At 52.3% G+C, this 25,283-nt stretch overlaps 8 protein-coding genes across 8 annotated transcripts; 7 read left to right on the forward strand and 1 right to left on the reverse strand.

The window, feature by feature from the left end:
• Positions 1–3,358: 3,358 nt before the first annotated feature.
• CC1G_02915 (hypothetical protein) lies at positions 3,359–6,476 on the forward strand (the record flags this gene model as incomplete). Its single annotated transcript, XM_001835775.2, has 9 exons — positions 3,359–3,726; positions 3,791–4,271; positions 4,347–4,910; positions 4,960–5,475; positions 5,532–5,809; positions 5,859–5,912; positions 5,972–6,015; positions 6,068–6,298; positions 6,349–6,476. 9 exons carry the CDS (start codon positions 3,359–3,361, stop codon positions 6,474–6,476), a joined length of 2,664 nt encoding a protein of 887 aa, XP_001835827.2.
• Positions 6,477–6,859: 383 nt separating this feature from the next.
• On the forward strand, positions 6,860–8,795 carry CC1G_02916 (hypothetical protein; the record flags this gene model as incomplete). Its single annotated transcript, XM_001835776.1, has 7 exons — positions 6,860–7,179; positions 7,241–7,262; positions 7,366–7,536; positions 7,591–7,790; positions 7,847–8,105; positions 8,158–8,437; positions 8,494–8,795. The coding sequence occupies 7 exons, from the start codon at positions 6,860–6,862 to the stop codon at positions 8,793–8,795; spliced, it is 1,554 nt and encodes a 517-aa protein (XP_001835828.1).
• Positions 8,796–10,578: 1,783 nt separating this feature from the next.
• Positions 10,579–13,047, reverse strand: CC1G_02917 (regulatory protein ral2; the record flags this gene model as incomplete). Its single annotated transcript, XM_001835777.2, has 6 exons — positions 10,579–10,951; positions 11,054–12,009; positions 12,059–12,636; positions 12,690–12,828; positions 12,879–12,920; positions 12,976–13,047. The coding sequence occupies 6 exons, from the start codon at positions 13,045–13,047 to the stop codon at positions 10,579–10,581; spliced, it is 2,160 nt and encodes a 719-aa protein (XP_001835829.2).
• Positions 13,048–13,506: 459 nt separating this feature from the next.
• Positions 13,507–14,901, forward strand: CC1G_02918 (pyridoxamine-phosphate oxidase; the record flags this gene model as incomplete). The annotated part of the gene is made up of 3 exons (XM_001835778.2): positions 13,507–14,044; positions 14,613–14,674; positions 14,737–14,901. The coding sequence occupies 3 exons, from the start codon at positions 13,507–13,509 to the stop codon at positions 14,899–14,901; spliced, it is 765 nt and encodes a 254-aa protein (XP_001835830.2).
• A 353-nt stretch (positions 14,902–15,254) lies between these two features.
• On the forward strand, positions 15,255–16,466 carry CC1G_15004 (hypothetical protein; the record flags this gene model as incomplete). The annotated part of the gene is made up of 3 exons (XM_002910627.1): positions 15,255–15,795; positions 15,852–16,393; positions 16,452–16,466. The coding sequence occupies 3 exons, from the start codon at positions 15,255–15,257 to the stop codon at positions 16,464–16,466; spliced, it is 1,098 nt and encodes a 365-aa protein (XP_002910673.1).
• Positions 16,467–16,598: 132 nt separating this feature from the next.
• On the forward strand, positions 16,599–19,657 carry CC1G_15005 (hypothetical protein; the record flags this gene model as incomplete). The annotated part of the gene is made up of 2 exons (XM_002910628.1): positions 16,599–18,486; positions 18,546–19,657. 2 exons carry the CDS (start codon positions 16,599–16,601, stop codon positions 19,655–19,657), a joined length of 3,000 nt encoding a protein of 999 aa, XP_002910674.1.
• Positions 19,658–20,856: 1,199 nt separating this feature from the next.
• On the forward strand, positions 20,857–23,200 carry CC1G_02920 (hypothetical protein; the record flags this gene model as incomplete). The annotated part of the gene is made up of 3 exons (XM_001835780.2): positions 20,857–21,265; positions 21,317–21,721; positions 21,780–23,200. The coding sequence occupies 3 exons, from the start codon at positions 20,857–20,859 to the stop codon at positions 23,198–23,200; spliced, it is 2,235 nt and encodes a 744-aa protein (XP_001835832.2).
• Positions 23,201–23,973: 773 nt separating this feature from the next.
• Positions 23,974–25,111, forward strand: CC1G_02921 (hypothetical protein; the record flags this gene model as incomplete). The annotated part of the gene is made up of 6 exons (XM_001835781.2): positions 23,974–24,105; positions 24,161–24,201; positions 24,262–24,284; positions 24,352–24,480; positions 24,539–24,558; positions 24,620–25,111. The coding sequence occupies 6 exons, from the start codon at positions 23,974–23,976 to the stop codon at positions 25,109–25,111; spliced, it is 837 nt and encodes a 278-aa protein (XP_001835833.2).
• Between the last annotated feature and the right edge of the window lie 172 nt (positions 25,112–25,283).

Below are 25,283 nucleotides of genomic sequence, written 5' to 3' on the forward strand. Positions count from 1 at the left end.
ATCAGATGCAGGATTGCAGCCTGGAGGCGGGCGCTAAGAATACCGAGAGCCGGAAATCAGCAATCTGCCATCACACAGACAAGCCACGGCCCACAAGCATGCCAACTTCAGCGGTCCCGGAAGACCACGTCTCCAACTTCGACCAATATCGCGCTTCGGCGTGAGGTGGGTGCAGTTGGGAAATGTCACGGCGTCGATGTAGGCGCGTCACTTTGATCCACTTTCTACTACCGGTTTTCAGCGTCCGTGTGAAGGAGGCATTCCCCAGGGGAGCTGGAAGTGCGTTGAATGTGCTTGGGGTTTAATTGGCGCCGAAGGCGCGACCGCAATCCTTGCGCTGTACGGGGTAGACCGTGCAGGGTCGTTCAGGTAGGGACCTTTCGCCTGTGTAAGGGAAGAGATGAGCAAAGGCAGTGGGGTGATCCTTTAACGGAAGATCCCGTGGACGATTACCACCCTTTTCAAGCAACTAAAAAGATTGAATAGATTCGAAATTGCACCCGGCGCAGAACGAAGGACAGAAAGAATCTAAAGAAGTGCGCTAATTCCGTATCGCGAGAAAGAACACTACCATGGAGAATCCGGAGATTATTAAATGATAACCTTTCGCCGTCTGGAAAAACAGGTACATACCCCAGTACTTACCATCCGAGGGCCAGTGGCTCGGCGCGGTGAACAGCTCTACTCAATCTATGGCGCCCGGCGTGTATCGAACTGGCAGTCAGGACTCTGGGTACTGCACACGAAAACTGGAAAGAAAATCAACTACTCGACGCGAGGACTATTTAGGACATATGAAGCATTCCGGGCTCCGTTGGGTTGCCAGAATCCGTGACCTTCGAGAATCGAGGGAGAATCAAGCCAGGGTTTCCGAATCAGTTCTCGGTGTTCGCAAGGGGCACTTCTCACCTCAAACTGGCTGAAGTATACATCTTCTTAGAAGCCGGTCTAAACAAAAAGAAATGAATTGTTCGTCGAAGTGTGGAGTAGAGTTTTGAGAGCCGCTCCGCCCTACCGCGATGGTGAAATGGAGGTCATGCGTGAAGCGGAGCATATGGTCGTCAGCCTTTTCGAGGTCTGGAATGGAACATAAACAAAGCATGACTAGTCTGAAAATGGCGTCGACAGTAGTCATTGATAAAACGAGCCCCTAACCTGGCCAGCGCGAACGTTAGGAGTCACTTAAAAAACGGTAATTACTTTAATTTAGCGATCGATGAGTTGGTGGACGGTCGATACTTCACAGCCTTCACTATGCGATCATCACTACTGTTACAATCAATGCGGCCAGGTGGAGGCAAAAGCGGGTAGTCTGGACGGGACCCCGAAAGGTGATCGAAAAGGCGGGGTTTCCGCATTTGGGCTTTGCCGCTGACAGCCGCTCAGCATTGAGCACTGGCAACTCAATGGCAACTGGCAAAAAATATCAATCGGCCTCCACAACCCTCTATTGTAATGGCTTGGTTAACTCCGCAGTACACAGTGGAACACCCCAATACCGCGGTTCAAGATTCTAGAGAGAGATGAGTTAAAGCGATCGGTTCTTGGCCTCGTCGTCTTCGACCCCCGGGAGGGCAGCAATCTGGCCCTGGGCCAGGTACGAGATGCCGTATATGCAATCGTTGATCTTCACCGTCGAATAACGCTGTGTGTAAAGGATACGTTAGCCTAGGTATCCATTGCGCTGAGCGCGCTCCGAGGTCAAAACAATTGTAACCTCACGACGAAAGATGACGTGAGATTTGGGTACCGCATGGTAGTATGGGAAGTGTTGGGTTGCTGGGTCCGTGTTTTTGAACCTGCACGATCGAACGGCAATGTCCTTATCGTATATCCAACTGCGGTCAGGGCCGTTGTGTGGAACAACGGCCGGAAGGATGTCCTCCGAGTTTCTCCAGACTTCCCTAATCTTGGGGACAGTTTACCTTTGCAAGTCCTGACTCGACAGCGTTACGGATTGAATGAAGTGCGAGGGAAGTAGTGACCGAGAAACACGGTCGAACGGGCCCCCGCCTTGGACTAATGCGTAGGCGTGACGTGGGCGTGATCCGACTATGACACGGACATGGCAGAGTAATAACGAGGCAAGCGAGAGAATTGGGTCGTGTAAGTCACAGGCCTTTCATTGGTAAACGGGTGTATGACCTTACCATTGACATGTTAAAGGCCGAAGTTTGTGCATGGTCCATTCGGGACAAAACATACGCAGAGTCGCGGCGCACGGGAAAACCCAGGGAAGAATTGGGACAGAGAGTGAGCGCGAATAAGGACTTGGAGGAGATTCTGAGAAGCGCAATGTTCAAAAATCACAATACGGTATCCCATATGAACCTGTCAATGTATGACAAATGGTCTGGACGACAAGCCGTCTTTTGGGAGAGGAAACAAACTTGTGATAGAGTCTGAGAAGGAGAAGTGGCTCAGTTGACCAAACGAGCAGGCATTGAATTAAAAGCCCAAGGTAGCAACAAGCCATGGCAGGCGCTGGAGAACGATCTGGCCAGATCGGGTTTTCGGAATCTTGACAGATGACAAAAGGGGTTCCCCGGCTCCGGCCAAAAAGGGGTTGCTTGCCGGAGCATGTGAGGGTATGGCACGAAAAACGGACTTGCTGCTGGCTGCTGGCGACGAAGCAAAGGGCGAGGGACACAAAGGGAGGTAATATTGAGCGAAAGGTCGGTGGGAGAAAAAGGGAGCTTTTACGTGGAGGAGCAGGGACGAGGGGCCAGAGCGATGGTTGGCACCCAAGGAGAGGGTGAAGCCGATAAAGGAAATTGCAAACAAGGGGCAACATTGAACAGATGGCAACAGGGCCCGATTGCGAAAACCCTGAGATCGACCCTATGGCTGCGCCTTCCATAGAAAGCTTCCCAACAAATGCTCTGCCAACTTTCTGCAAACATATATTTGGCCGGCATATCTTTTCACTGTTGGCCAATTCCATTCCCTGGGGTCCATGAGTCTTGCCGCTGACACCGTTTGACTTGTACCCATGTTCACCACAAACCGTCCCCGTACTGCCAACTCCCAGCCATTCTCCCCTGAAATTCCTCCTTATCGCGGCCCAGACTACTTCACAGAACACACACAGATCCCCAGTATCGCATCATCGTCCATACCGCGCCAGTTCGCGCCAGAGCATGCTCGCGATGACTTCTACCACGGCGAATCCAGCTTCTATGGGGGTTCGCGAAAGCACTATTATCCGAGAGAGCATCTCACAGCAACGCCGTCGATGGTGTATGCCCAATCCTACGACAGACGGCATCACAGTCCGCCTGACATGAACTTGCCTTCTTCGTCTTATCGAAGTCAATACACAGACCGGGTCCCGATGGTGTCGCCATTACCACATACCATGAAACGACATGATTTGCCACCTGTGTCCCTGAACGACTTCACCCTCACCCCGTCTCATTCGGCCTATAGTCCTGAATCAGACCAAATCCTCCCCCCACCGCAAGCGTCACTGCACACAGACCATTCCCTCGACTCGGACTTCTGGGGGCAACACAGCAACCAGTCCCACTCCCCGAGCTCTGTCTCTGTGTCGCCCACAATTCCACCACCACCATCTGCCCCCTCTGCGCCACCCCCGCCCCCAGCGGATCCCCCCAAGCCCAAGAAATCCCGACGAGAAAAGCCTCGGATCGAGCTTGCCCCAGACCAGCCTCCCACCACCCAGGGCAAGCCTCGCGAACGTGTCTACGTTGCATGCATCCAATGGTGAGTAACGGCCCTCTCTTATGTCTCCGAGTCGGGAAATAACAGGCGGAATTTTTTAATTTAGTCGAACGAGGAAGATCAGGTGCGATGGCGCAAAGCCAACTTGTCACAACTGCAGCCGCCGTACTACAGGAAACAACGACTGCACCTACGACTCCGTCCCAAAACGCCGCGGCCCCGACAAGTGTCCAGGCGCTCGCCAGAGGTCAGCGCGTGGGGCTAATGGCGAAGTTGTAGGCCCGCGGCGACGACGTCGCACGACCCGGTCAGATACCACTGCGTCAAACAGCGACACGAACGCAAATACCATCTCCAAACAGGCACCAGCTGTCGAGCCCCTAGTCCAGGCTCTGCCTCAGTCCCCTCTTGACCCCGGCCCCCATCCAATCAACGCACATGCCAATCAACCTCATCCTGAACAACCTAGCCACTCGGTGCCCGACTTCGTTAAACCTTATCCGCCGGAATGTGGGTGTCATGGGCTAGTTGACTGTCCAGATCTGTTGGGGGGTTATTCACTTACCGACAGCAGGAAATCGTCCGCTGTGCGTAACATCCTTGTCTTTTAGATTCATAGAGGTTATATTTACAGACATGTTTCCATCGGGTTGCAATTATAGATGCCTTCTCCGACTTATGACTACCCCTTTGACCATTTCTCCATGATGCCTCCTCACCCCCACGTCGAGACCAGAGGGGGATACATCACCGAAATCGACGAGAACGGTGAAGAATGTGCTCATCAACAACGTCAGGAAATCGACATTGGTAGCCAGCCCTCGTTGAACTTTACCCGCAAAGTCTGGTGGGACTCACTCTTGTCTCTATACGCCTCTTCCAACCCCTTTCATCTCAGAGCCATATCCGCCTCGGAACGCGAGACCATTTCCCATAAAATTGGGGCTGACTTGCGCTGGATCTTCCGTGCGTCGAACTACTGGTTCTCGTTCTTCCATCTCCCGACGTTCTTCGGCAACTTTTATGACCCTCACAAACGGGAACGCATGCAACCCAGTTTGGTCCTTGCCCTACTCGCCATTTCCACGTTCTTCCAGAGCTCTGAGGTTGGCAACGGCCAAGGAGGACGCGAGCGCGCGTTAAGATTTCGGGACGAAGCCCAGGGTGCTTTGGAGGCGAGCTTCAATTCAGGGTGGATCGATGAGACACTCGCTCAGGCAGCATGGGTACGTTGTGTTGCCTTGCCTTCTTCACGCTTCTGACGATGCTCGATAGTTGCTTGCCTTGTTCGAAGTTTGTGCCCATCCCTCTCATAGCTCGGAGAGATCGGGCTCCTCTATGCTCATGTTGGACTCACTCATTCGCAGTCTTTCCCTCACCCTCGTGGATGCGGACGATCCCAACACAACACTCTTCCCTCCGGGATCTGTGCCGGTCGTGAGCCAACCCCACCGCCGCTTAACGCAAGTTTCTGGCAATCGGCTTTGGTACCCGGACCAACCAACTGTCCCCGACCTCAGTTATCCGGCACATAATGTATCGCACCCCGAACCATCGGGATGCACCTGTCAATCTATGACCCTTGGCGAAAACTGGTCCTCCGCCAACGACCTGGTTCCCATGTGGGGGTCTACCCCGGCCTGGGGTGAAGGCTGGTCAGAAGCGGATCTTCGCAAAGAATCGATCCGCCGCCTGTGCTGGAGCTCAATGATCCTGGCAGCTGGCCACATTTCATACACAATGGCCCATAGACAAACCGGACTAGACTTGTTCATTTCTGACCCTGCGAATGTACGTGGATTTCTCTACCACCCTGGTTTATCAGAAGCTCAGCCTTAGTTACACAGTATGCCCTCCTCTTCTCGGGAGAGTCGGTTGCTCGTTCGCCCTCCCTTTCTGGTCAACAATCCTCGAAGGACACGGTTTGGGCACTGTTTGACCGCGCCTTCTTGCTTTGGCATGGTTGTATCAGGATGCGGAATAACGCTCGCGCGAGCGATACCGACAAGGCGCAGTTCGCTGTCAAAGCGTGGATAGAAGCAGACGCTCTTGAGCAAGCATTGAACAAGCACACCTGCGCTATTGAGCGAGCTTTCATTTTCCAGGCCAGAGAGTACATCTTCAAGTACGTTGCCCCTTAGCCTCTACCTCGACCCCTACTGATCGCTCTACAGTACTAGAATGTGCATTTCCTACGAATTTCGCCGCTTTGTGCCCCTCGTTTCGGCGTAAGTTCCTTCCAGCTTCGTTGATTGGATGGTGGTCCTAATTTCCCACCAACCGGTAGAAATGTTGACAGTTTGTTCCATCGTACGAAGGCTGAGGAATGGCGTACGTGTTTGTCTGTATTCACATCTGAACCATGTGCTTACCTCCTCCCCAGTGTCCCATCAAGCGACGGTTGCTCAACGCTTCATGCTGGGCCTTCACACCATCACTGGCAACGCCAACAATCTCCTTGCCCGTCGACCTTTCTTTGTCTTTTGGTTCATGGGGCAGATCGGTCGCGCGCTCGCTTTGTGGCAATGTGACAACTCTTTGACGGTCGCGCTCGACGTTTGCAAGGCATTGCTCCCTGCAATCGACTACCTTACAGCACTTTGGCCGTGTCTCGGTAAGGTCTAACTACTTTGCCTTGGACCCTGAGATTGATCACCCTGCTAGAGCAACGCCTTCGATACGATGCTCTCCGAGACAAGCTCGAGCAAGCCTGCTATACTGCTGGTATCAGTCCCCCACCTCCACCTAACCTTACCTTGCCACTCCCATCTACTCCTGAGGCTCTCGTTTAATACTTCGTCGCTGATTATTCAATTGCTTGTAATAATGACACGCCCTTCGTTCTTTCGCCGTACAGCCCCTTTATATTCTATACCTGCCTATCTGTATTCTTTGGGTTGACTTTGTCTGCACCAGTCGTCCTTTCTGGCGTTGTGTTTACTGTAACTCTCCAATAAGTAGCATGATTTCTACTCTTCTGCATAGGTGCGCATTGCCAGACTCGACGCGCAAGGGTGACTCGGCCGGGTTGTTCGGATCGGGTAGGCCAAGCAATTGTTAATTAGGGTTACCGCGTTTGGAAGTGTGGCTTTATTCTGTCAGCCAGGGCCTCGGCGGGAACGAACGCAACTCTAACCACGACAACGACAACGACAACGACAACGACAGCCAAGATATGAGCGAAGACCAGGTCAACGCCATGACCACACAGCAACAACAACAGCTACCAGTGCCTGAGTCATCCCATTGCGCGATGAGCCTCAGCGCCACTCTCAAACGACCTGCGTCTCCATCATTTGAGAACGGCGACCAGCCAGTGCGTAAACGCCTGAAGGAGGAGGCTGATAAGGCGTCGATAGTTGAACAGGACGCGGAAAAATCCCAAGACGCGAGGATGGTGGATGAACTCGCGCTGGAGCTGCAGTGTGGCTGCTGTTCTGAGCTGGTGTATAACCCAGTCCTCGTCCTACCATGCCAACACTTCTTCTGCGGAAGGTATGCACTCTCAACTTCTCAACTCGTTACTCAGACCTGTAAACTAACGACTGTCTTTAAGCTGCTGTGTTCTATGGGTCAGGGTGAGTTACTTTTCAAAATCCAATATCGCCACCACGGATGGTCTCTGTCCGAATCCGTGTCACTCAGCTCTGGCGCCGTATTCTAACGTGAATATTTATTCAGAATGGTGGGACGAATTGCCCGGCCTGTAGAGGCGTTTCTTCCCTTGTAACGCCATTTCGAGCCATCCAACCTCTTCTGGATACCCTTCTGCGCCTTGCTCCCGAGAAAACACGGGCAGCGGGTGAGAGGGCCCAAGCCGATGAAGTCTACAGGCATGGTTCTTCGCTCCGCGTATGTCTACGTCAATTGTGAACTCTGTGACGGTATCACTCATCCTACTCACAGATCCCAAGCCCGAAGGAGCCCTCGCCCGAACCGACAATCAATGTTAACGCGGACCTTGCCCAGCCCTGTCCCAACTGTCCTCCAGGCAATCCCCATGGTTGGAGATGTCCTCACCCTATTCCAGATCCTGCAGCAGACCCCGACAATGCATGGCACCTCGACGACGGCATCCCGCCTGGCCATGGACAGTGCGGACATTGGTATGTATCTGGCGCCGTTCCACAAACAGGGGAGACTGATGGTCCCCGTGATATAGTGAGAATTTGCTCGCCCTTGAAGCACCACTAACCACCAAGTGCGATTTATGTAAAGTCGTGTTTTGTGGCATCAACATTCCAGGTAGATGCTCCGCGGTACCCCTCGCCCTACAGCACCCCCAGGGTTTGGCGAACGTCGGTGACCTCATCGAATCAGCGGAAGTGTATGAATCGTTTGATGGGAATACCTATGAAGTCGATATCCTTTTCGACTATCTTAGAACCCAAAACAAGTTGCCCCGTCAGATTTATCGAGAGGTGTGTCATGAGCTCACTTTTTCTGCCCGTCACATTGACCTTCGGAATGTAGATCATAACGCATACGCTAGCCCAACCCCGCGGTCTGCAGCCTTTCTTGGAATCGGACGCATTCCTCGATGTGCATGGTGGCGTCCTCGATGCCATTCCCCAAGGACCTTTCAACCGGATCTGTCGAGTCTGTGCTGCAGAAGCACTTCTCTGGGGACTCAAGGATTGGTGGATTCGCGAACGACAGAAAGGCCATCTTGACACGGCTATCCTCGGTCGTCCAGACTGCCCGGACGGCAACGCATGTCAACGCCAGAAAGAAACTGCACATGCTAAAGAGTGTATGTGCCAGTGAAATTGTATGACCTCTTTAACTCATTGACACCATTCATTCTAGTCAACCACATCATTTCCCCACCACAATCCTCACCGCCACCCAATGCATCCCTACCCATTAGCGCACCGCCAGAGGGAGCTGTTCCTCTTTTGGCATCCTCCTCCGTGGATGATGTCGAACATCTTATCCTTCCCCAACCAAGTTCGGGTTCAATGACCTCGCAGCAGCGCGCTTCGGCTCTGTCGTATCTCCTGAACTCCACCAACCTCGATGAACCCGAAGCTCTTCACCGCGCAATTGCCCGCAGGCTGCAATCTTCAAGCCCTGACCTTCGCGATGCGATTGATGCGCTAGCCTCTTAACTCTTCGCACGACTCTCACATTAACTTCTCCTCATGCATTGAAGTAGCTTCACTCGCTCTCTGTGTCGCCCCTTTGTCGTCCCTAATTCCTTCCCGCTCTGTTTTCTGTACACGAACCCCGTTACGACTTTCCAACCATCCACTTCATCCCTCACCTCGATATTTCATAGCCGGCATTTCTCTGTACTTGATAAGTAATACATCTGCGCAATCATTCCCTCTTTCATGACCGATATCACCGTCGTTATTCGAGCGCTTCCACCAGGGTACACCTTGGTCGAAGACATTCATTACCGCAATGCCTTCCCACATCAGCAAATCCATGCCGAGTTCCAAGAGATGTCAGTGCCAGAATCCCACATTTCAGTTGTTGTATGTGTGATTCTGTGATGCTTCGCGACAAAAAGATGGTGCATGTCAAGATTCAGCTATCCGACAGGGATCCCAAATCAGATTTGCAAGACGCTCAAGCACAAATACGGACCATGCTGACCCACAGAATTCTCAGGGCTGGCGTTATTGATCTAGCTTTTACCCCCTTCGTCTTCGTTATATCATGAAACATTCACATAGAATGGGATGTCATCCCGGAGTCCAGTGTACTAACGCAGAAACATATGGTGGCGAGTTGTTTCTTTGATCCCTTATGCGTTTCGACCTCAAGCCGGTGTTCCATGGAATTTCTGCCGCCGCAAGATTCTCGACATTGGTCCCGATGTAGATCAGGTCCAGGGCTGGGAGTGGGTCAAGAACCAACTCTGCATTAGAGGTGAGCTTCGATTTAATCATCCAGCAGGGCCCAGCTGACTGGGTCGGGATTTCCGGACGCAGTGGCTCGGACTGTATGTAGTATGTATATTCCATTACATTCCTCCGGACACTTGACTCGGCCCTAGAGCAAAGCCAGAAGACGCCATACACCATCCAATCGACAACGAATTTGCCGACATTAACTCTGTAGTTACCCCGAGTTTTCAGCTAGTTCTAGTTGGAAACGGTCAGAGGTTTCGTCATGTCCATGTAAAGATGGGACAGGGGGGTACGTATACCATGGTCGGAACGTCCTCCCCCGAAACGATCTGGTTGCTCATCTCACTCTATCCAATCTTGGAGCCTTTCTGAGCTGGGATTCGAATCTGCGAGGCCAAAACGTGATTAACGACCGTGTCTTTCGGGTGGTCAGCGTTCTCAGGCAAGAAGTAAACATTCTTCAAGATGGTGACGAGCGCTTACTTATCCGGGCGAATTGTCTCCATAAGTTGTGTCATCCGTGGAATAAGGAGGTGGATTCAATTCCCATGTCTGCATCGGCCATTGGTGAGAAGTACATAGAGCCTGTCAATGGACGTGATACCGCCCTTTCCCGGAGCATCAGTACACCTCGGATTGCACAAGACAATTAACTGACATGGGATAACGACAAACACTGCCGGCGGGCGGTGGCGTCGATGTCAATCCCTTAGTCGATTGAGGCCTTCCGGAGGTTCTTGCAAGCTGACAAGAGATCACAAGATTAAAAGCATGAAGGGGGCAGGCAAGCGTGAAAGCTCCAGAACTTCCAATTTGATAACAGATAGCGAATTAGAGGCAGACCAGATGCGAAGAAAAGCTGGTACATGAAACGAATGAATCCCACATAACTGCAAGCCTGTAAATCGAAGGGAACAAAGAAAAGGGTAAATAATAATAATACATGAATCAAAGTGGGGAAAGGGGCGAAAGATTATGCTTATCATCCTGGATTCAGAAGCCTTGCAATTCCACGACCAGAGTGATATACCGTCTACTTGTATTCCGAGCTGCTGTAGCCGCTGCCGCTGTTCATGGTAGCCATGCCACCGCCCATCGTCCGCCACCTGGCGTCTGATGTCCCGCGTGGTCGAGCTGTAGAGGAGAGATGGGCCAAGGTCGGGTTTTGCGGTGGGTCCGAGGTGTTAGGCCCGTGCGACGGACCAGCTTTGTGACTGGAATCGTGCATCCGTGACCCGGTCTCCCTATGTGCGGTCGAGTCGCCACGGGACCGCGAGGGTCGCTTTTGCGTATACGACTGGAAAGGAACAAGGACAGCCTTGCGGTTAGGAACGATCTCCAAGGCGAAGGAAATACTAGAGCGTCCGAGCTCGAGGTAGGTACTCACCATTACAGTTTTCAACGCGCTAGATCGGTGGAGGGGATGGATAAAGGGTGAGAATGGGAGGGGAGAGTCAGTTTCAGGAACAAGGGCAAGTGGTCACCATAGTGAGCGAGATTTCACGCACCGAATTTGAAGGCTTCGGCAACTGCAAAGCGTTGCTACTTCATACACTCCCACTGATGTTGAATTTGAAAGTGCCCGGTGCATCGCGTGCTTCACGAGGGATTGCAGATGGGGAAGTTTGTAGGTCATTGATAGCACCAGGAGTTGATTGAGCACGGTGGGTGAATGTTGAAGGGGAGTAATCAGAGCCAGGGAATAAAGATATTGTACAAGCGCCAGCGCAATAGGGTACGGTTCCGATAGATGGAATTGACGAGGTGTCAACCGGGGGTCCAGCTTGGGCTGTTCAAAGCTCATGCTACCTGGTACCTCAGGGAGCGGGACGTGCATAATGGATGTAGGGAGGTGGGCCAGGGTAGCGTTTGCACTCTTGAGCAGGCTCAGTCGCTTCTCCTTGAACCACGGCCACCTGTCCTCCAGGATCTTGCGCGAACAGGGGATCTTTCGACCATCATCACAGACAATTTCAAAATCTGTTAACACCCTCTCTTCCAATGCGGCAAGTCCGAGCTCTTGCATTCGAATGTCGAGTTTGAGAGGCGGGGCTTGGTAGATTCCGAAAGCTTCGAGATCAATGACGGCTACGTGGTCCCAACTGAGAAGCCTGCGGTTATAGTCGTCGACCAAGTTGCCGTGCTTGTTTCCGAATATCAGGAATTTGTTTGATTCTGGCCACAAGCATCCTCTAAACCAGGAACCTGTCTCCAAAGCCTTGCCGGGATCGATACGCGACCAGGTCATGCTGTTGAGGTCCAGGACCCAGATGGAATAGGACTGGTAACTGTGGGCGAGGTATGTGCCGGCAATAATGAGATGGGAGCCCAGAATTGCGCCTGTCGGGAATCGTAGGCCTGGGGGAAATGTCGTTCCAACCATGGCATTGGACCGGTCTTGAATGGTGAAGTCGACGTCGGGGAGGGGAGAGAACACTTCTAACTCGCGTTTAACATCGGTGAACTTTATCATGGTTAGCGGCGAGTAGCATTGTTATAAAGGGCGCACTTACGTTGTAATTGCTGTACAGGTAGATGTCGCTTGGGTGATCTTCTGTAGGAGTGGCAGAGTACGGAAGGTGAATGAGGTTTGTGGAAGGGGTGATGTCTGGCGTTGAAGCGGAGGATCTTGGAGGGATTTGGAGGGATTTATTACTTGGTTGGAATCGTGAGCCTGGCGGTCCTAGCGTGGAAGATGAATATCCTGCCTGGACTTCGTCCTGAGGGGAGCGGATGGTGATATTGGAGGAAACGGCGACGCTTCGGTAGGTTCCGCAATGCCGGGGGTAGTCTCTTCGCTGAACCCAAACTTTAGCGATTAGGTCGTAGACGCATACATCGTCAAGCCAAGTGTTGAAGAAATCCTGGCCGCCAATGATGAAAAGTCGATCGGCTGTGACGGAAGAAAGATGAGCATAGCGGGCGCGGGGTATCAGGCCTTCTGGGGTCGATGCTGGGATTGGTGCATTTGGTAGCCAACGTCTAGTCTTGAGGTCAAAGAAGCGAACATCGTTGAGAACTGTGAGTTCTTCTGGACTGGACGGGTCGGACTTGTTGCTCATTCCACCGAATATAACAAGGTGATCGTTCCCTGTAAATCGTCAGAACTGTAAAGAGACAGCGTAGAATTGAGCCCAGGCCTACATGCGTCAGCGCTGTGGAAGTATCTGGGTTGTGGAATGTCGTCGCCTGGGGTGTAGGGGATCATCTCCCACACGAAAGTTTCGAGGTCGAATACGTAGAGATCAGAGACCATGCGCCGCTCGGTGACCAATCTGCCACCCTGAAGCAAGTTTAAGCATGCGAAGGCGGTTGTATAGGCTTTAAGCTTACAAAAAGGTACATCTTTGACCCCACGACGGTCGTTGAAGCACCCTGGAGGACGCATGTCAGGAGCAGCAAGTCAGGGCAATGCAACTTGTGAGCTTACGACGAGCTTTGCGGGGACATCGCCTGCTGTTTTCCTGCAATAAGTGGTGAGGTCGTATATGGAGTGCAGCATTTCTGGGTTTGAGCTCGATGTTGCGGGGACGACGAGGACGAGCTAGATTAAGTCGGGGATGGGAGGAGAAGAGCTGCTCGCAGTCACTGGCACGCTACGATCCGAGTCGATCACCTAGGCACCGAACCTCCGGTCAACGGCAGTGATGGCCGTTCTATTTCCTTGGCTTGCTCGCTGTTCGTGATGACGACGACGGTCGCTTGGGATGATTTCAACAGCGACAAAACTAGTCTCTGACAGCCCATACCCCAGTCTGTTCGCTCACTCCAGAGCGATGGGCTACCGCAGGCCAGGCTATGTAACCCTAACCCTACAACGGTGGCCATTGGCCCAAACATCATTATCGGGACTGAGTGGTCTCCAATGCCCCTCCGACGTCTATCACTGCGAGCCCGCTCCCCTTCATTACCTGCTCGCCCCCTGACCAGTAATCTACCTAGAAAATTTCCCATCGCAACCATGAACACGGTTCTCTCACAGCCAGCGCCGGATACGATCCAAGTCGTTCAGCACCAACAATATCAGACGGCTGATCATCTTACCCCGACCAATGCTGCTCACTCTCCGCTGGATCAGTTCAGGGGTTGGTTCAAGGAGGCCGTGGAGCGCCGTGTCGATGAGCCTGAGGCCGTGACCCTTGCCACTGCGACTGCCAATGGCATCCCTTCAGCCCGCGTTGTGCTCTTCAAGCAGGTCGACCATCGGGGTTTCGTCTTCTTCACCAACTACACCTCTCGGAAGTCCAAGGAACTTGATGAGAACCCTCATGCAGCCCTTGCGTTCTACTGGAGGGAGGTTCATCGCTCTGTCCGGGTCATTGGGAGAGTGGAGAGGTTGACGAAACAGGAGAATGATGAATATTTCCAGTCTCGACCGGTTGGAAGCAGATTGGGAGCATGGGCGAGCAAGCAGAGCACTGTAATCCAGGAGGACGAATTGGAAGCACGCTTGAAGAAGGTCGAGGAGAAGTTTGGGGTCAAGTCAGACGATGCTGAAGGTAACGTCCCCACCCCGGATTTCTGGGGAGGATGGAGGATAATTCCAGAGTGGGTTTGCCCTTGAATATAATCGGCCTTCTTTCTGACTCGTTTATTAGGGAAGTCGAGTTTTGGAGCGGTAAACCATCGCGTCTGCACGACCGAGTTCGATACCTGCGAACCAACACCGAAGATATCAGCGCTGAGCCTGCCTGGAAGATAGATAGATTGTCTCCATAATTAGAGTACTTAGAAGAATAAATTTGGAGCCGACAGACGGATCGTACAGCCGGTGACTTTATGGATAACCGGACTTCGCGGCGCTTGTCCCAAAACTTCCACGATGCTCAGCCTATCTAGACAGTCTTTGATTCGTATCTCGAGAGCGGGGCTGTCCCGGACCAGGCCAATATGCAGGAACTCTCATTCAAATGCAGAAGTACGAAGACCACCGGGCTCACAAAGGGACGACGATGATTTCCGTCCCCCGTGGGTCTACACGACGTCTCGAGTTGGATCCGTGGTTGTCATTCCTGGTGAATAGTAACCTTTCTGGTAGTTTGAAAGCTCGCTGACAATGCATACCAGTTATTGCACTCTATACCATCTTCGTTTACGACTGGGGAGATCACGAACACGTTTTCATGCCTGTACGTGTTCCCGTTTCGTCTCTCGCTGGCCGTCTTCACTCAACGTTGTCCGCGTCCAATAGCCCAGAAGATGGCTAGCCAGGCTGAAGCAATCGTTCTTCACCCTCTCCCCTGAAGAGGAGGCCATGCTCAACAAGGAAATTGTCGAGAAACGAGTCGCCCGTCTTCCACCTATCATGCCACCTCTACCACCAAAGCTCCCTTCGGACAAGTCGGAGTCGGAATAAGCTTCTTTCTGTTTTCGCATCCACCTGGAATCCTGGTGGACGAACCGACATTGAGCCTAATCGCTTGGAGGCCCAGGAGGACTCACGACCTGCCGTGAAACTGGCATCTCACCTATATTTGAGACGCACTGCGGATCTACACCTATTATAGATGGAATTTAATCGGGTTTCCTGGAGATTGATTGGTTTGGCTCATCGATGGCGCCACCCATGGGGTGCTCAAGGGACGATCGACTTTTCGTTCCGCATGGGCAATATGTACATGGACGAGGAGGACACCCAAGGGTGATTGATGGCTTCTCTGAGGCAGCCAGTGAGTCCAGGCTTTACCGTAAATCCTTCCCAATTCGAACATGCAGCGGTCCCTTCCAACATTACAGACAGAGCTATTACTTCAAATCCTCCTTCATCTCGCCCGTGATGACGTCTTAAAGCCAACACGAACTTGCAGGGCTCTCAATGCCGTCGTTTTCTCGGTTTCCTTTCAGCAGAACGGCCTAGCGCTCGAGAAGAATGCAACATTTCCGGCCGACGATTCAGAGCCTGCCCCTCCGCCTCACGAGGTATTGAGCATGGCTAGGCAGTCCTTCTCGTTCGGACACCAGCTACGAAACATGTCTCTACGAATGACTCAGTCGGGCGTACGCGAACTCCTACAAGCCGTAGATGACCTGAGAACCATTTTCCATCTCTCATCAAGGCTTGACGACGTTCGACTTGCGTTTAAGATAGAAGCGCCGGTGTGTGTGACCCTGTCGACTGCGAGGGATTTAAGACTCACCTCGGAGAAGTGGAAGTCCGAGTTTTGTTCATTGTTTACTTCGATCGTGAGCAAGGGATGTTGGATGCTGGAGATTGGGACAGGGCAGCAGATGACTGACATCGACCTGAGGGGTGAGTGCGAAAACGAATTTCTGATAAGCTGAAAGCTTACAGTTGACTATACATAGTCTTCCATTCTGGGCGAGTAACATCTAAAAACCAGACAAGCGCACCATCTAGCAAACTCAGCGCCTGGTTCAAGGGTCTTTCGATTAAAAAGAAGGCGCCAAAAAGCCATACCACCTCATCCATTCCACGGCTTCCACCCAAATCTCTGGCACCAGTGCCGCCCATCCATTCTTACTCGATGACCCTTCGCCTAACCTCAGACGTGCTCTTGCAAATCTTGTTCCTTGATTGGATGATATCACTACTGTGCGAAAGTGCCTCCACTCTCACTGAACTCGCGTGGCTGCTGCCTGGCGCACTGCCCAGGCGAGCCATCGGACGAGGCTGGCCACGACAGCGGATAAGCGCTTCCAGCCAGTATCAAGACTGTTTCCCTCCACCTCTCTCCTTCAGTGACAAACCCCGGATGGAATGGTTTGCGCGGAAGGTGGTTGAGGCCCTGTTTCCTCATGGGGTCGTACTGCAGATCTTCCAGCCTGAGAGGCCTCTATGGCGAAGTGAGGAAGCGCAGAGGGAGTTGATTGTAGAGGTTGTCACTAGAGTGTGTACTAGCGTTCGTAAGTTAGTGGTTAACTGGAACTATGTATGTAGCTTTGTAGAGAATCCCAATGTAATTTTTGATTGAAACTCCGCTTGAAGCGTGTCTTGGTCATGTGAGCGTGGCTAATCGCGTTTCATTGGTCAGACGAGCGGTTGCGCGCTTTCGCCGCCAGTTCAAGTCGTTGGCGCATTCGCAGCAAGTCCCAATGTCTGGGCTAATGGAGCCTCCTCCACTAAAAATTCATCAAAAACCGCCTCTCGTCACTCCTTCTGCATCCCCACCGCCATCCCGTCCATATCTGCCCAAACAACCATCGTCGGCGCCGTCCGCAACGAGTAGTTCACACCGTTCTGCCTCAGTCTCGTCCGCCCAGCAGCGATCTCGCGTTTCTGCGACACCGAAACCTCACCAGACGCCGGCACCTTCAACTGGTCAAACCCCGTCACCAGAGGATATTGATTTTCAACAGAAACGGCAAGCATCGGCCCTGCGTTTACTTGATGTATGGTCTAAATTGGCGGAACGGTATACCCGCCGCCTGGACGAGGATGATATAGTCGACATTGTCTCTGGGAGGATTGTCAAAGACAACGGGGTGCTGCGGAAGTCGAAGACAGTGTGGTTTGGAAATGGGGAGAAGACACATGGGGAGGAGTCTGGTGAGGACGAGGATGAAGAGGAGGAGGAGGACGGCGAAGAGCGGGCAGGGGATGATGGGCACCAAGATGATGATGATGAGCTGGATGCTTTTGCGGACGTTGACGACGGTGGAGACGAGGAAGAAGACAGAGAAGGAGATCAAGAGGAGGAAGAGGAAGAGGTGCTGGAGATTAAAGGTAAGGTGGACCCTGTGCCACCGGTCACGCCTCAAAATCCCCTGGATGCTGCAGACTTGAAGGAGTTCCTTGAGACGGAAAGGCTGCGGCGCGACGTCCTAGGGAGCGAACCCGAGGACGACCCTGTGGACCCCAATGCTTTGGATAACGACGGTACGGATGCCTACGGGACCGGAGGCTCAGACATTTACGACGTGGATTATGCCGACGTTGAAGTGGATGTCGAAACGCCAAAACAAAAAACCGAAAAGTCGACTGTGCGGAGGAGCAGGGGTGTCCCGCCTGTGGGCGAATCTGATTCCGAGGACGAACTCAATTTCAATCTTGCCGAAGAAGCAATTCCCGAAGACATCCAAGAGCCTGAATACCTTGCATCTTCAACGGACAGCGACGATGAAATTGAAATTGTGAAAATCGTTCAACGACCTCCGCCTAAACCCAAGGCTTCCCCGGCTTTCAAGGCGCCTATTGTGAAAGCTGACCATCAAACGCAGCTTCAGACACCACCATTATCCAGGACTTCCATGCAACCCACTTTCTCCTCCCTTGCTGATGAACTTTTCTCGACTCCGCCCCCTCAGGAAGAGCCTTCCATTGACGCCCCTCCGGAAACACCGGAAATTCCAATCGCCTCCACGTCCTTCAAACCTGCGAAATCCACGCCTCGTACTCCCAAGGCCCAAAAGTCACAGCCCAAAGACATTCCTTCAACCTCGAAGGCTCAGAAGCCGATTTGTGCGACTTCCTCACCTTTCCCCAAACCCAAGGTACCTGGCAAACTGGTCCCAGAAGTTGTTATCGAAAGGCAGACCCCATTCGAAGGCGCCTCACATCACTCGATGAACAGCGTTGAGCGAAGACCTGGCACATCCCCGACGAAGGGTGAATTGCGACGAGAGCGGCTGCGCGAGGAAAAACGGGAAGGGGCCCCGGAAGACTCCACACCGACGACGTCTGCGTCAACTCCGAAGGCCTCTCGAGGCCCGACCGCGTCTTCAGTGAATACAAAGTTCCCAACTGTCGATATTCCCTCCATAGATAAAAGACCAGATTCTATGAACGAGGACCACCCAGTAGCGGAACCTTCTAGCCGTCGAAAGCGGAAGAGGAGCATTCCACCCTCAGCTTCTCCGGGAGAAACACTCGCGGGTCCCTCGCGCTTTCCCCAGCACAGTGTCGCTTCTTCGTCCAAGGTGCAGCTCACAAGTTACCGAGACCCCGATCCCAATGTGTCTGAAGGGGGGTCTCCAACTCGAGGTGAGCTACGGTCTCATAGATCCTGCAATTGTGTCTCTAACGTCTCGCTGGGCGAAAAGCCAAAGATGCCAGGAAAAGCATTCAGCAGCGATCGCCGCGCAAGCGTCGGTCTAAATCTCGACCTCGGCCATCCCCGTCTGAAGATGCGGACGACTCTGGATCTGAAAGCGAAACGCTCCAACATCCCAACCATTTTTATCCTTATTACAGTCAACATCCGCCCAACCCGACATACCCCTATGCGCAACCCTTATACCCACCTCCCCCACCTCCTGGTCCATCTCAATACACCAGGGGATTCACGCCTATGCCACCTCCGAATGTACCACAGCACGGTCGAGGTTATACGCCGATGCCGGATCCTCACTCGGACTACTTCGTGTCGCAGGTCGCTTCGCGAGTAGTAGCGGCACTGTGGAATCCGGGTGCAATGCCTCCACATTTTGGCCCTCCCCCTGGGCAACCACCTTTTACGCCTTCTTCGTCTCATCATAGGATGAGCCACCATTATAACTACGCGACACCCCCACACCAACATTATCCATATCCACCATATCACCATCCTGATTTCTCACGTGCAACAGCACCTCCTGACACACCGTCTGAACGAGAGTCTTCCTCTTGTCGGTCAGAAGGCGGGAGAAAGAAGAGTATCGTGCACAGAAGTCGTTCGAAGGGAAGGGCAGTCTCGTTCAAACCCTCGACGGATAGGAAGAGGAGAGATGCCTCTCCAACGGACGACGACGACGACGACGACGACAGCGTACTCGCACATTCCAGTCCCTTGAAGGGAAAGGATGCCGCGTCGACGTCAGCTTCTGGGATGAGGCGAAGCAACTCGACTTCGGCTATTCCTTTCCATGCATCGACTTCCAAAGGCAAAGGAAAGGCTCGCCAAGAGGACTGGGAAGATGAGGACGTTGCGGATCGTGCGCGCTCGAGATCTGACCCCTCTAGCGAAGAGGAGTCTGTGGAGGAAGGCCCGCTCTCATCTGGTCTGAGAGGCCGATCTCGAGCGAGAGAACGGACTCCTCAACCACCTAGTTCTTCCAGATCCAAAACCGCTTCGAATTCGAAAGGAGTTTCAGTTGCGAAGGAAAGGAAAGGCAATGTCAGTGGCGGTAATAAAAAATCGACAAAAAACAAGTCGGCCGCCATGTCGATCTCATGATAGGCTATGTGAAATGTATTTGCTACGTCCCGTCTCCCCTCTCCGAGTTGGAGGCCATTGTATGCTTTGTATGTGTTACTTTCTGTGACAGTACTCATTAGTCGCTATAGTAGTATGCCTTCCCAGCTGTTTGCAAATGTGGAATACCCCCCGCTCGACGCGAAACCCGCCTTTTGCTTACGGTGAACGTTGTGTTCTGTTGTATTTATATCCGCCTGAGCTATCGGTGCCTTCATGCAACAACGAATGAAAATTCGAAGGTGCTCGAGGCGATTATTACCTCATATCCCGCGAAGAATTGCGCGCCCACATGCATTATGTTGCACCCCGAACCTAGCCTGAGTTTGGTTTCCTCTGACACGGCCATACTATATAATTATTCTCAGAAGACACCCGTACCCATACTGACAGTGAAATATGACAACAAGAAAATTCACCTATACAACATCTACTGACAACACCGACTCATAGCTATCTTATCCAGCGCCGATTATGCGGACCAATTATTTCCGTTTCCGAGTCGTGGGGAAAGTACCAGTAAACAGGCTAGAGTACAACACAATAAACTAACCACACTCTGGATCCACTAAGTACTACACAAGCTGGTTGAGAAGGGGTGCGCCTACAAATCTCGTCATTGTGGACACGCTGACCGACGTCTGACATCGACCGTTTTAATTCTTTGGCTTTAGATTTGAAGGACTGCGAATGGTTGAAGAAAATTACAGGACTGCAGCGAACTCTTGAATTCTCCACACAGTGGATATTGCATGCCCGATACCAAGGTATCTTCAGCCAAACGACGCCACAAACCCACCAGCCGAGCGTCGGGAGATTATTGGATTGGAATGGACGCACAAGGAGTTCTTGTGCGCGTACTTGTTCTTGACTTTATTGTCTCGTCGTTAACGAATTCACTATTTCATGTCTGCTCAAGTCAATATGCCGAACGTCTCCAAAGCCCCCCAGTTCTTCTCTCTTCCGTACATCTCTTCCTTATCTTATTTCCTTCTTACTTTCGCCTGGAGCGCTGGTCTGCCTATCTATTCTACCTATCTATTCTTCGTTCTGCGACAATCTTACTTCCTACCCAATTCCTTAAAAGCTTGAAGTAACGCGTGAGTGTATTCGCCTAGGCCTTCTCTTGTAGAGCCAGCTAACCCCCCGCATGGTCAGCCAGGCTTTTCAAAGGAAACGCGATGGATTTGCCCGATCCCAATTTCCCAAAGAACGTGGAGGAGCTCCAGGCGCTTGAAGCATTTCTCACTGGGGAAGGCCGTCCTAGCGACCCGTCGGAAGGTTCTGGATACGCTACATGCGCTGGGCAATACGAGAGCAAGACGCTCCTCTTTGATCATTGCTGCGAAGTGCTGAATACCTTACTGGGGCGCTCTGGGGACGCTGCTCTCAAACGGGGCCATCTCGGGCCCAAGGTCAATTACATCCACAAATGGGTCGACGAACTATTCAGGTTAGCTGCGAAGGATCTCAGAGATAAGACTAGAGAGCTGCCCAACAAAATCGCGAAGAACCCGAGCAAGAGGAGAGAGTTACTTAGTATCCTGCGAGAGCGCCAAAAAGCAGCCTCGGTGCATCCTTGTCCATCGGGTGAGTAATTCGTTCCAGAAATTACGGTGCACATTGACAAGGGCTATCCAGTGTATCAAGAACCATCGTATAGCCAGCCTTCGCTCCGCGGCGATGACTTGCCTCAGCAACGAGGATCTGTACTGGCTCGGGGGAAACAGGGGAAGCTTGACACTTCAGACTTGTTCGGTCTAGGCTACGGTGAACATGACATGCACCTCCTGGCCAATGGTCAACATTTCCTAGGGCAACGCCAGCAGCTATACCCAATGCAAGTTCGAATCTCCAAACCCGCCGCGTTCAGTAATGGCAATGCGGCGACCGGCGCTGCGAGGTCTGCCTCTGGTTCCTGCCAACAAGTCGAAATTTCAACCCGGGATGCAATACAACTTCTCAACGCAGGAGGGACACCATTAAGCTATCATGCCCAGCTCGATGGCACGGTAACTGCTGGCATGACGGCTATGGATCAACAAGGTAAGCTTTGTTTTCATATATACTACAGACCAGCACTCAACTGACCCGCCAACCACAGCATCGACGGCGATACTGCTACCTCCAGTTGAAATCAAACAGGAAACCTCACAAGCTACAGGTCTGCCTTCTACTTCCAAGCGAAAGTACGACGGTCTGGATACTAGTTCTTGTTCAAGCCAACTTCATGCTCAGGATCGCCCCACTGGCATGAAACAATTAAAATTGGTTGCCGCCCCTAAACCCCAACGTGCAACTGCCAAACGCATATACGATGCTCTTGATCCGACGCCTGGCTCAAGTCGCCTATCTACCGCCGACGAGCCTCCTCCCAAGAGACAGAAAGTAGTCCCTACACCGGCGCCGATATATCCGTCTGATTTGCCCCTCCCTCTGAATCACGACTCGCCAGGTCCCAGCGACTATCTGACCCCTTCGACTACGCTCATCGGGCTCGGCTCAGCATTCTCTTCCCGGGTGGGGTCACCTTTCCCTCCGCAAACGCCTGGGCCCCAAGAGTTGTCCGGTAAAGGCTCGGTGTATGGCACGCCGATGTCGTTGAACACTAGGATTGGCACCCCAGCTTCATTCTGCGAGAGTCGTTCGGATTGCAAACCGAAGCGGGGGATGCTGGCCGACAGAGGTTTGAAACCACTGACCGTGAATACGCAGCTAGGATTAACCGTTCGTGAAGAGCCTTCCCAACCCCTATCCGGCTCAGCCCCACCTACCGTGTATCAGCACAACGTTCCACCTATGCCACAGGTTGCCTATCCTGGCTCGGCTCCTGCTACAAAAACCAGCTATCCCCCGGAGGTGACGAGCTCAGCCGGTCCTGACGTTGAAGGCACTTTCCCGAATGGAAACATGGATTCAGCCTTAAACATGGAGTCGTTATTCAAACCACCAGCTGAAGGTCCTTTTAAGCCGGAAGACCTCGAGTCATTCACAGCGCAAATTGACGAGCTCTTTGGACGGCCGCCCTCTCGTTCTCTTCCTCCTTTGGTTATTCCACCTCCCAGTGGTGACCACGACATTCTTTTTGATGTCGTGCCGCCCACAGTTGGCCCCGATGGTGAGGATCGCATACCAGGGACTGAGGTTGGCAACATCGATACCTCGACAATAGCTTCTGGAAACGAAGACCCCGAGGCTTCCAGCAGCACACTGCCTCCGCCACCAGCGGAGCAACAAGGGTATTCCACTTCTGCCGGTGCTCCAGGGGACGACCAAGGCAATTGGCAGATAGACCCTCGAACTCAATTCCTGTCACAGGCTTGGTTGGTGGCGGAGGAGATGTTCGCAAATCACCCTCACACAACACAACGCGTTGATGATGATTTGAACTCGGTTTGGGCGCTCACCCGCCTGTTGGCCACCGACGAAGCCGCGTGGAATGACTGGATTCGGATGGGACAGCGGTGCGCTAGTGGTCTTCACGATCGCATACAAGCATTACCAAGTGTCGCTCTTTATCGCTAGCTCTCGATAAAGAGTTTTGCTCATTCTTCCCTTGTCCCGCCTTAATTGCCGCTCCACGAACTTTTATGTACATATGCCTTCTCTCTTTCTCGCTCTCCATGTCCTGCATTCCTTGTTATGACTACATGCTATTATCTTTGCTCTCTGCCTTGCTTTCCACATTGCTCTGGTTTTCTTCATTTACGACATCCGACGACTTCCAAGTTGTTCGCTCTCTTTGTGTCAGACCTTTCAACTGTTACATCGAACTACTCATAACCTTGTACTTTACCCGCCGTATAATATTCCTGTATTATCTTGTTCTTTAAAACTGCCTATTCATGAAGCATGTCGAAGTTGCCGATTGCGCCAATTGAAGGATCGCTACATGACTTGAGCGGGACTCGGGAGCGACAGCATTTCAATCTCAGGCAGCCTGCGGACTTTGGCACACTTGAAGCACCGCCTTACCCCAACGGACATATCTTCCGATCAACAGAGGGTTGACGGCATCGACGAACACCACTGTGACCGCCTTTTCTTCTGTCGACGTAGTAGGCTCTCGATGTTGCTGGACAAGTGATTTGTCGCCTTACATCTTCTAGGCCCGCAACTGTGGTCACCTCGCCGGCACGCTGTCTCCCACCATTCTCGTATAAAGAGGAATCGAACGACGCCAACGGCACCCACCACCAGTAATTTCGTGGACCACTTCAAGTACGAGGGAAGGGACGATTGGGCGATTCGAACCTCGAACTACTGGCCTTATTGAACGCTAAACAACGAAGAATACAATGGCGATTGTCGACGGTCATGAGGCTGATCCTACAGCCCAACTATGGGCTCTAATCACTCAGCTCAGCGAGCAACTGAGCCAGAACCAGAGCATGTCGGTCTCTCTGTATACCATGGCCGGAAAGATCAAGGTGAGCCTTTCACGTTCACATTATGGTGACGATAATCCTAATTCCATCCATCTAGCACCAAGCGACCAACTTGCAGACAGGATTTGTTTTGCGAAAGTGAGCCCTCATGATATCGTTTGTGGATTGCGGGTAATAACCGGCGTTGCAATGGTGCAGGTTTAATTTGGACAAAACCCAAGGTTCGTCGGGGTTCCATTCTGATAGAGGTTTACGTGCGGCTCTTTCTGACAGATTCGTTGGATACAGAGGAATATGATGCGGCTCTGGAGCAGATGAACGGAGCTATGGGTGCCGAGAACCAGGCATTGGCGCATGATAACAAGCAATTGAGCAACTTGATCAAAGAATACGAGCAAACCTTGGAAACACTGATGAGTACGTGTATACTCTGTCGTCACTGTTGGGCCAATCATTCATGGGCGTGCACATCTAGCTACGTTCCGGAATCGTGCTGTGAGTTCTATTTCGAATTCTGGAATGGAATAGACGCTTATTCTCGGTCTATGTCTTTCAGCAACATGTCCAAGAACGCGAGTTGTCACTGATCCGAGACTTCGAGTCTAAACTCTTAGCATTGGAAGAGCAAAATGCCATTGCTGAACTGCAAGTGGATTCAGCCATCTCAGTGGCCTTTTCTCGTCTATCCTATCTCCTCCGCCAGCTATTGAGAGCACAAGGGGGAGAGGACGTGGATCCGCCACCATCACCCATTGACGAGGCTGCGGAACGAGAACCTTGGACTGCAGCCCAAGCTGCGGATCACGCCCTCGAACGCGAAATCGAGCTCGCTCGTCTTGAGAAGGAGAACGAAGAGCTTAGGCGAATGCTTGGATTACTTCCTGCCCAACCTCGCCGGGAGAATATTGACCACCCATTCAACGATGTGCGAAGGACGGACTCGATGCATGGCCATCCCGCTAATGTGCAGCATATGAGGCCAGGGCATATGATGCCTGCAGGATTTGGCGGGGCCTATCAGAGGATGCATTCACCAGGACCTGGTTGAAGGCGCCTGTGGCGATCGCCTAAACATAACTGCACTAACTAAAGGTGAGTAGGTGATTCTATGCGGCCAAGAAGGAAGTTTGCTCATCCTTGGTTGACAGACAGCACTATTAATGGAAAGGACCCACGGGATTCATGGCTCGTGTCCTTTGATGACGGGGTTTTCTTCCCAA

This window comes from Coprinopsis cinerea (assembly GCF_000182895.1).
Source record: "Coprinopsis cinerea okayama7#130 chromosome 8 map unlocalized cont3.8, whole genome shotgun sequence".
NCBI lineage: Eukaryota > Fungi > Basidiomycota > Agaricomycetes > Agaricales > Psathyrellaceae > Coprinopsis > Coprinopsis cinerea.